Here is an 11,074-nt window from a genome sequence, read left to right as displayed (position 1 = left end):
AGAGAGAGAAGGGGGAGGGAGGGGAGAGAGGAGGAATAGAGAGAGAAGGGGGAGGGAGGGGAGAGAGGAGGAATAGAGAAGGGGGAGGGAGGGGAGAGAGGAGCAAGCCAAGTGAGGAGAGCAGGGACTAGGGGAGCGCGGAGCGCGCGGAGGGGACTGGAAGGACGGGAGAGAGCGCGGTGAGGGGAGGAGCGGGGAGAAGAGGAGGGGACGACAAGGAAGACCGTGGGGCGGGGGGACGGGGCAGGGGTCCCGGCAGGAGGGAGGCCGTGCGCAGCGTGAAGCGGCGCCCCTGGGAGCCCGCGGGAGACTGTGCAGCGCGGGGCGGGAGGGCGGCCCGGACCAGGCGCGGAATGTGCTCCGGGCTCTTGACCCTCACGCACGCCGGCCGCCCCGGCCCCGCCACCCACCCCCGCGCCGCCCCCGGGCCCGCGTTCGCACCCGGCAGCCCGCGAAAAACACCCAGTCGCGCCGCGGCTCCCGGCCCCGCCTCCCGAGCGCAGGTTCTCCGCGGCAGGGACCACGCGGGGACCACGTGGGGGCGCGGGAGCGGCGCGGCGGGGGCCTGGACGGGGGTGGGCGCGCGGGCGGGTCGCTCCCCGGACCCCGGGTCCCCCTGACGGTCCCGCCGGGGCGGCCAACGCCGTGTCGGGAGCGCGGGCGGGTCCCTCCCCGGACCCCGGGTCCCCCTGACGGTCCCGCCGGGGCGGCCAACGCCGTGTCGGGAGCGCGGGCAGGTCGCTCTCCGGACCCCGGGTACCCCTGACGGTCCCGCCGGGGCGGCCAACGCTGTGTCGGGCGCGCGGGCGGGCGGGCGGCCTCCGCGGGACTGAGCTTTCGCTCCTCGCCGGCAGGTGGAGCTCTTGCCCGACAGAGACCCGGACAGCGACGGGACGAAGATCAGCGTGAGTGCGGGGCGCCCCGGGGACCCCAGACCCGGCCCGGGACGCGCGGCCCCTCCCTGTCCCCAGAAGGCGCTGCCCGCGCTGCAGGGCGGCCGGGGCCCAGGCTGGCCTCACTAGATACAGACAAACGGAAGCACGTTTAGAGTCCCTAAATAAAATTTTGTCACGTCAGTAGCTCAACATTCTACACGATTGTTTGCTATCCGGAGAGGTTGTGTGACACTTTCTTCCCTTGCTTTTTGTGACTTGCCTAACAGTAAGAATAAATACAATGCCAATAACTACCCAAAATTAAGGAAATAATTATCCTTTAATAGAAAGTAAAACACTAACATACGAAAATATTTCTAAGGAAGAAAATATAAAGTATCCAACAGGATACGGAAATTGTGATGAAATTAAGCAACTCAGTTTTGAATGTCATTTTAACGCATGGAATGTATTTCCAGTGCTGTTATTCAAAATCATATAATGCCAAAAGGCAATATAAATGTAAAACCATATTACAGGACCTACGGACCTATTGAAAATGTAAACTTACAGTTCTACGCTATTGCTTGTTACTTTTACTAAGTGTGCTTTTAAAAAATGAAAATCTTATTTTTTTTTTACTGTACCTCAAGTGAAGCCACACAGCCTCAGTTAATATTAATAATACTGCATCATTTGATAAATAGAAACGAAATAGGTATGAAATACAAAAGGCGGAAATCTGTTAAGTGTAAACATATTACTGTTATTTGTTTTTAGGAATCTAAAATCCCAATGACCAACATTTGAAAAGAAAATGTATTTAAAGGTCTTACAAACGCATAAAGTGGTAGATTGGATTTAACATCATAACTAAAATTGTACAAATATATTTACAGAGAATCCATTTACACAGAATCCGGTTCTGTGATCTAAATGTGTAACCTCAATATGGAAGAAATAATAACAAAGATGAAATATCAACCATAAACTCTGATTTATAACTCATAAAATTTCTGACTTTTTAGAATAATTATTCTTATATCACAGAAACTGTTGTTTTCCTACAATATTAGACAAGCTTTATTGGTAAAATCTAGCTTTTTCTTAAATATTTTGTTTTTCACATCCATATATAATTAGATAGATTTCTTGGTGACCATTCCACCTTCACCGTTCACCCATCTCCCTATCATTTAAAGACCGCTGACAAAAACAGCCTCACACACCCTGACCTCTGGATGCATACAATGAGAAACATGATTCCGCATACAGCTGTTGACAGTACTACCTATGGCAACGGTGCATAAAAGTTAATGAGTGGAAGAGAGTTCTAGACACAGACTGAGGCAGAAAGTAGTTTGTTCCCTGTTTATCCACTGTGTCACCTTGAACATATGTTCTCAACCAGTAGTTACTAACTTTGAATTCCCGAGAGAGCTTTTATGAAATACTGACATAAGCTCTGCCCTCTAGAGATGCAGACTTAATGTTTCTGCATTACACCATATGGAAGTATTTTCAGTAGCACCCCAGATTATTTTAATGTACACTCAGTGTTGGAAATCAGTGACCCAAACACCCCGAGCCTCAGTTTACTCAACTATAAAATGGGATAATCAACTCTAACTACCTCAAACTTTATTAGGAGATTTAACCCAAAATAAACATGGAAGTATTAGTTTCCATTTTTATAGTATTAGCATATTTATATGTAATTTTATATACGCATAAATACATATGGTTCAAATGTTGGAAATTATTTGTATATATACCCCTATATGTAAAAACAGATGAGTATCTCTCAGATTTTCCTAATAATTTATGACCCTTTGAAAGGGTGGTGGTCATTAGCAGAAAAAATAACTTTTGGCCTCCTTCACTTCTTTCCTGTATCTTTCAAAATCAACCAAATTCTTGAATCCCAAATGTCTTATGAAACCAGTCATGTCTCAGTTATGAAGAACATATGATTATGTATCAAAGCTAACTGTTCTGATAAAGATGCTTACATATATAATACATTATATATAATATAAAATCATATATTACATCTAACATATATATCAGATATATGATCTTGTGGTTAATCTGATAAACTTAGCAGAAATAAGAAAGCTAATTTCAGTTTTGAAAATCAAGCCAGTGTTTTATCGATGGCATCCCAGGTCCTGACAGCGTAAAGTGCCAATAATGGCATGGGATACACACTTTGAGCAACAAGACTTCAGGTGATGTGAAGCCGTGCCCCAATCCCTGCCACCCCATGAGTAGAGGCAAGACTGCATCTAAAATGTAAGAAGAATATTAATATCCGAGTGTCTTAACAGCACCTTTAGTAGTCATCCCAGTGTGGGAATACAAATGCATTCTCACTTAAACTCGTGACCAACAGAATATTTTTGTGATGTCTCAGAGTTGAGGGATTCGTTTATAGACCACAGGGAAAACAAGAGGTTGTTTCACCTATAGAGTGGGCCTTATTGGCTTGTGCTTCATTTAACTGAGTTAAGCAGGCAGAGGCCAATCCCGTGATGGAAAAATGACAGAGCAGCTCCTGGCATGTGGACAGTGGGGGCCGCAGGCTGACGGAATCTGGCACTCACTGCATTGAACTAATTAGCCCGAGTCTGCAAGTGCAGTGGTTGGTGGAATAGGGTAACTAAGGCCTTCAGATGTGACATTAAGAAAACATAAAGCTCCTTCACTATGGCTGTGGGGCCGTTAAGACCATTTACCTTTCCAGCGTTAGCAAGTTCAGGGTAAAAAAGGGGAGCAAAAGCATTTGATGTAGCACTTTGTTTCTTTTCGCCTGCAATTTTTCAGACAGTGAAAGTCCAAGGCAATGACATCTCCCACAAGCTTCAGATTTCCAAAGTGAGGAAAAAGGATGAGGGCTTATACGAGTGCAGGGTGACTGATGCCAACTACGGGGAGCTTCAGGAGCACAAGGCCCAGGCCTATCTGAAAGTCAACGCCAACAGCCATGCCCGCAGGATGCAGGCCTTCGAAGCCTCGCCCATGTGGCTGCAGGACATGAAGCCTCGCAAGAACGTCTCCGCAGCCGTGCCCAGCAGCATCCATGGCTCTGCCAACCAGCGAACGCACTCCACCTCCAGTCCTCAAGCGGTAGCCAAAATCCCCAAACAAAGTCCACAATCAGGTATGGAAACCCATTTTGAGCCTTTTATTTTACCACTCACAAACCCTCCACAGAAAGGTCAACCGTATGCAGTAGACAGATATGTGAATGATGGTTTTTAAAATCAGAGACCTAGCCCAGTGCAGGTGATTGTGCGAGGTGAGCCCCGAGCCAGCAGCGATCCACTCAGACCTCAGAGCATGTAGGTGCGCCCGGTGAGTCCCCTAGTGGTGCTTCGTTTCCAGGGCATCTGAGAGCTGGACTCTGCTATTTTTTCCTTTCTGTATTTACACATTATAAGAACAATAAATCATGTAATGTTGGTTACATTACAAATGCATGTTCATTTTCTCTACAGATTTATGTATCGATAATGACCCAAATTAAGAGGCTTTCACTTAATCAAAATGTAAATGAGAGAGACATGCCATATCATGCATTTTCAGCAACCCACAGCTCTAAGCAGGACTATTCTCCAAGGGCTTTTGATTTTGAAGGAGAAACCTCAGCTGCCTGAGATGACGATAAGTTGAGGGGGAGGTGGAAGGCAGTAAGTGGTGCAGAGATAAGGCAACTCCGGTGAATGCGCCTTCCAGGCCAATTTAGAAGCTTAGTCATAGGATTCTGAAGGCAGCTGTGCAAGTTAAAGCTGTTCTGAATGGCATTAATATATGCGGTCATTCAGCCAATGGAAATGCATGGACGTTTTAACCTTGATATGGGATATGGGATAAAGGCTTCTGGAATGAGCAGTGCCCTGCACAACCCCGAGGTCATCTGATTTCCTCAGACACATGACATGAGATGAAGGGAACACAAACATACCTACTTAATCCTTCTTTAGGTTTTTCCCTTTATATTTTATCACTGAAGACGTGTGGATGCCAACATCAGTAAGGGAAAATTATATTGCTGATACTTAAGTTCTCTTCAGCCATTAAATTAAAACGTCTGATTACTTCACTAGGATGATTTCTGAGATCTCATCTCATATCATCCTGAACACACACACACACACGCAACTCAGAAATCATCCTAATCAAATACGTATACTCTATATATATTAAATATATATAAATACATATATCAAATATATATATAAATATATATGAAGAAATACACATAGGTATGTATCCTTAAGTCCTTGCTTGTGAACAATGCTTTTAAAATACTGTATGCCAAAATAGGTGTTCTCTTAATGCTTTACTTCCTAATGGATGTGATGTGTAGATTTGTAGGGAGGGCACTTGGATTAGGGTTCTCTAAGTTTGCCCTGCCTTGCCAGGTAGCTAAGCAACTCTCCTGACAAGCCTTGGTCATTGTAATTCATGTCGGTCTGATGAATAGATTGGCTTAGCCCCTCTAAAGCCCAATGTGTGTGGATTTGTCTAATTTTTTTCTTTATCATCTTTTCTGTTTCCCAAGTCAAAGGACAAAGGAATATAGCCGGAGCATATGTGTGTGTATCCATAAACACAAACACACCGGTATATGCTAAATGTCATGGTAACCAAATGATGGTTACAACTTTGTGACCATTATTTGAGGAAGATTTATTTAATGTCTTTGGAGTGATTTTCCCCTCTCTTCACATTATCACAAAAGAAGTTAGACACTATGTGCAAGATTACAGAGTAGCCTAGGCAGACAATTTACAGCCTAATTTGCAAGAACTCCAAATCATGGAAATGCAATTATTATCCTATGTGGACTGTTCCAAGTTCGATGTCATCGATCTGTTCTGCATAATAAAATCAGACAGATCACCTATTCCAAGCGAAGAATTCCAAGGGTAGAGTGAAATGTTTTATCTCTTTCTAGAATATTTTGTTAGCTTTTGAAGTTTAATAATGCAATCTAAAAACATCTATTTGATTTTCATTTCTCTTAGCACTGTGATTAGTGCTAAATGATGAACTCTGGGTCTCCTCTAACAATTTTCAAAAAAACGTTACTGCTCTCATCCCATTGCCAGCCTTAGATACAAAATGGCTTTTGCTGGAGTTAAAGGTAGAAAGAGAGAAAAAAAATGACTCATGAAGTCTGTATTCATGAAAAGTCCTGTTCACTAAAAATATCTGCTTACACCAAAGAGTAACCTGAAATATCTCAAAATATTTAGTTTCAGTGTTTCCAACCAGTGAACACTGGATAATATTTTTATACACTTCTATCAACATTTTCTAACTTGTATGTCAGAGGCTGGGGCAGTCTAGCCACTCACTTTATTTATGTATAGGTTCCTATACTTGCACAATTATTATATATAATTCAGTATCTGGGGTGGATATTTATATATTATATTCACTGTAATACCCACATTCTGATTTATGATTTTTGCCTTACAATTTTCAGATTTTATTCAAATAAAGTTTATTTTAATGCCCATGCTTCATTTATCCATTCATTTATTCACCTTCCATCCCTCCCAGGAACTCATATATAGGCATAGGGACACAAACATGGAAGACACACTTCTCCTCAAAGGATTTGTATTTCAGTTTGCAAGAAAACAAAATATTTGTACATTCTATCATTATTCTATGAAAGGCAAGATGTGGTGAAGGCACAAAAATCAAAATCTTGCTTTTCCAAGCCAATGGCTGTAGTGTACCAGCCTTTCATCTTTTATTGTCTGTTACAAAGAGGCATCCTTCATCCATAGTATATGGGACACTGTCATATCAACCTCTGTCACAAAGAGCTGGCCTGTTTGGCTCTTTATTTTTGTCATAATCTTTGACTTAGTTGACTAAATTATTTAGACCGAAACACTCACCTCTTAATTCATGCTATTTTTCTGTCAATTTCTGTTTCTGCAAAGGAGAACGCGTATTAGCTGAAAATAATTTTATGTAAAATCTTCAAGTTTCTATACAATTAATTTAAGCAGTTTTTCTAGAGCAGAGATTTACATCAATAGAAGAAGACGAGAAAGACAGTCTATGACCCATCTACCTATCACAAGATAAAGTTACCTGTTATTTAATATGGCTAGTCCCATACTTTTTCCAGATATTTTTTGGCAGTTTTTGAGCATGTGACTTCCCCTCCCTCTTGAAGTTGTTTCTTCTTTATCTTTATAAATCCTTAACTTGTGAAATTATTTGAATTCTACCTCCATTTTGTAAACAATTAAAATATTGAAGCAAAACAGTTAGGCAAACAGATAAACAAAACTTGGCTTCTGAATACTCTCCAGTTTTGTGTACCATGACCAACTTAGGTGACATCAAACCTACTCCCCTCTGCCCTCTTTTTTTTTGCTCTATTTGCAAAAAGCTTAGGAAGAGATGCCATTAAATGTATCGGGAAAGCAATACAGGGAGTTGGAAGCAGAAGAAATGTTCTATAGATGTTCTGAGAAGGTGAATTCCTGCTTCTTGCTGGAGGAGTCAGGGAGGGCACCCTGGAAGAAGGGGCTTGGGGGCTAGGGAGAGTTCTTACAAGCAAATATGGTGAAGAAAGGCCTTTCCGAGAGGAGGGTGGCGCCAAGCACAGCTGGCTGTGGAAGTCCCAGGATCCTGACCAGGATGGAGCGGTTTAGGTCCCTCTTCACAGATAGCACAGGACTCAGCGGCCCTCCACCATGCCCCCAAATGCCCCAATATACGAAGGCATTCTCTACTTGCTTCTTCCTGTCTCATCTGGCGTCTCCAATCCTTCCAGAAGCCAAACATTTCCTCCACAGACCACCTCTGCCAGTCCTTCCTTCGTTCTCTCTGTCTTCATTTTTTTCTATTGACCCCTCCCCACCTTCCCAAGGGCACACAACTATAAGCAGCTTCCTGCTCCTCCTCCCCCATCCTGGCCGTGGGTCGGCCCCTGGTGTGCAGAGCTGCCTGCTGGCTCCAATAGGTCAATTGCCCAGGTCAGTCACACTCCCGAGGCTGTCATTAAGTCACTGGTGCCTCCTGCTTCCAGTTCCCCACCCGCTCACATCTCTCCTTCCTCGTCTCTAGGCAGCCTTTCTCCCTTGATCACTCCTTCCTGATACTCTTACCTCTCTTCTCTTTGCAGGCTGGGCCCTTATTTACTGGCTCCCCGCATTCCGCTCCCCTTTGTTGGCCTCCCCCACTAAATTCCTCTGTTAAGTATAGTTCTTTTCTTATTGTCAGCTCCCTGATCTTCTCATTCATTTCCATGGTTTTACCGCTCAATTTTCTTCGAAAATTGTTCCATTCACCTTTGTACCTCTGCCTCATTTCTGTAGATCCAGACTCACGTTCACGCTTGTCCCCAAAGCATCTCCACATATATCCTGCAAGAACTGCGGAGGAGGAAGGATGTCTGCACACTTGTCTCCATCCCGCCCCTTGAAGCCTGTTTTCCTTCCCCTGAGCAAAGGCTGGCTGGCCTGTGACCACGCTGTGTATGTGCCCAGTGAAGTATGCAGTGAGCTGTCCCAATTCTAGACCTATGCTTTGCCGAGGCTAGACCTGTCCTTAACAGCACCTGCTGAGCCTTCCTGGAAGCCAGCCACCGTGGAAGCAGTGCAGCCACCTTACTGAGTGAAGCCCAGCCAGGACCCTAGGTGTGCAAGCCAGGAAGCGGCCTTGGGCATCGGGTCACTCCAGCCTTCCTCCAGCCGCAGCTCCCGTGGCTGTGTCATTGCACTCACTGCCCACCTAAGCACAGAAAACACGCAGAACAGAGACAGAGGATGATCTGTCATTTTAAGGCACTAGGTTGTAGTGAGATTTGTTTCACGATTGGTATCCAGATCAGACCCCCAATACTCAACTACTCAAAACTGAATTTATCTTGGCTTTCTCGCCAAAAAGAAATGTTCTTCCTGCTGTGTTCCCAAGCTCTTTTAATAGCGTCCTCACAGTGATCTGTCTTGAGGAAGCATGGAAAATGTTCTCATCCCTTCCGTCAGTTGCCGCACTGAATTGTCTTAGCAAGTGTCTCCCTAAAACATCCTCGAGAATCTGTCTTTTCTGTTCTAAGCAATACTGGTTTCATTGTCAACACAGGCCCTCTTTCCTTTCCTCATCTATTCCAGTCGGAAGTTCTCGTTTCAACTCTAATACAAAGGACAACAGAGCAGAAATGGTTACTATTTTCAAGGTGCCAACATTAGTGTTTGTGGTCTAACTTCCAGCCCTGCTTCTTCTGAGTTCCCGATCTCACTTAGTCCTTCCATTTGGTACTGCCTGAATGTTTGCCGTCAGTTTGTTACCTCTATGGCTCTGCAAATGTTGTTTCCTGTGCATGCGTCTTTTCCTGTTTGCTGACTTCCTACTCAAATGCAAGCTTAAAGCTTTCTCCTAATATCTTAGAATTGGTTGTTTGCGCATCAAGTTCTCAGCAGTTTGTTTATACTTCCTTTGAATTGTATTGTTGCGCCTTTAGTTCTCAAAGTCACACATTCTGGAAAACTTCTTACTGTCCAGCACACCAGGACCTTGATCTCCCTAACTATAACTTCTTGACTACAAACATTATAACTTGTATTTGCAATACTTCTGTGTGCCCTAAACAAGTGGGGCTCATGTTATTTTTTTTGTGTGTATAATTATGTTTTCATAATTAGATAATTTTGCCACTGTTCTAGAACCGATCAAGACTCCCAAACAGTGTTTCTCAAAGTGAGTAGTGTAGTCTCCCTTTGCCAGACTCATCAGGGAGCTTGTTAAAATTTCATATTCCGGGACTCCACCCAGCACCTACAGAATCAGCATACCTGAGTGTAGAACAAGAAATAAGCATGCTATGTTGCCAAAGTTAAAAGAATCATTAGCTTTTTAAAGCTTTGAGGGGGTAAAAAAATTTTCTTCTTATCGTTTACTATGAGACATATATCTGTATGTGTATCTGCATCCTGCTACAAAATACTTTTCTTAGAGGCTCTGTTCTGCTGCTCTTATTGTTTCCAGTGTTGGGATGAACTTTTGTGAAGCTGCTCACTCCTGTGATCAGCAGCTGGTATTTGTAAGGAAACTGGCCGTGGCGAAGGTGGTATTTGTGTCTCCATGAGTGGAGTCTGTAGTAGCTCAGTAGGAATGCTGATTCTCTGAACTCTGAAATAACAATTGTTGTGCGTTCCCCATGATGTGAACCTGACTGTTGAGAGGCAGCTGCGTAACAGCTGCCGGGAGCCCAGAGTGGCCGTATTCAGCAGGATTGATCTTAACACAGGATGTCAAAGCCGGTGCAAAGAGGGAGATGAGGGGCTGAGGGCTTTGCAGGTGCATTGTTTGTCTCATTTAATATGTGGGTAAATGGTGCACTGCTTTGAGGTAGAGTCAGTCACGTAATTCAGATAGTACTGCTGATTTCCACTTAAATGATCCAGCGTGGCTGCTTACACAGGTTAAATTAGTTTGATCATTGTAAATCTATTGTATAAATGGCAACGACATAAATCAAGTGTCTATGAATAAGGTGAAAAATAGATTTGAGGCAATGATTTGGATAACACAGGCCAAGGAATCTGCGAGGGTTATGTTTGAACCATAATTACGTAGGTTAAGAGTCTATAGTGGTTAAGTTCTCCTGCAAACCATATTTAATTTTACTCATGGAAGTTCAGAAACTATTTGGGCCTGTAATATCAAGGCCTTGCTGTAGGCTGGATGGGCTTTTCCATTCGTAACTGGCCACGCAAAGCCTTGCTTGTGACTACTAGTTCCTCTGTAATAAGGAGACATGAAACAGAATTTGCCAGCGTTCTAAGCTCTGGTCTCAAGTGATTCTGTGATGTCTGTGACTTCAGGAAGCTACCAGAGGAGGAGCTTCCTGGATAGATGGCCAAAGTGTTGAGAAATTGCTAGAAAGGCCTCACTCTGTTGGTCATGGTAATGCATATCCTAAAAGAGCAAGGAAGGTCAATAGCTCCTTCTTCCAAGGACCACTTCTGCCACTGATAGGCTGGATCAGTATCTTCATCTGAGCAGTGGAGGGGCGTAGATGAGCAGGGACACACTCCTCAGACCTCCTGCCTCCGCCTCTGCCTACTCATTGGTAGAGGCACTAGCACACAGCAGTGGAGGAAGGCTGCTTCGCATCTCATTGGTAGAGGCACTAGCACACAGCAGTGGAGGAAGGCTGC

The 11,074-nt window shown here is 44.1% G+C and overlaps 1 protein-coding gene across 4 annotated transcripts in view; it reads left to right on the top strand.

The window, feature by feature from the left end:
* The window catches only part of VSTM2A (V-set and transmembrane domain containing 2A), a 31,132-nt gene that overhangs the window by 3,873 nt on the left and 16,185 nt on the right, over window positions 1–11,074 (top strand). For 3 of the 4 annotated variants that reach the window (XM_017496908.2, XM_017496909.2, XM_017496910.2), the window contains exons 3-4: window positions 855–905; window positions 3,702–4,038. In XM_017496908.2, the coding sequence (XP_017352397.1) occupies window positions 855–905; window positions 3,702–4,038 (388 nt within the window). Of the gene's footprint in view, window positions 1–854; window positions 906–3,701; window positions 4,350–11,074 lie in introns of those variants that run through there. The other variant, XM_037727268.1, reaches the window with a different exon arrangement.

Source organism: Cebus imitator, unplaced genomic scaffold, assembly GCF_001604975.1.
Source record: "Cebus imitator isolate Cc_AM_T3 unplaced genomic scaffold, Cebus_imitator-1.0 Scaffold225, whole genome shotgun sequence".
NCBI classification, from domain to species: Eukaryota; Metazoa; Chordata; class Mammalia; order Primates; family Cebidae; genus Cebus; species Cebus imitator.
Note: the sequence above shows the minus strand (reverse complement) of the source record. Positions and strands in the feature narration are given on the sequence as shown.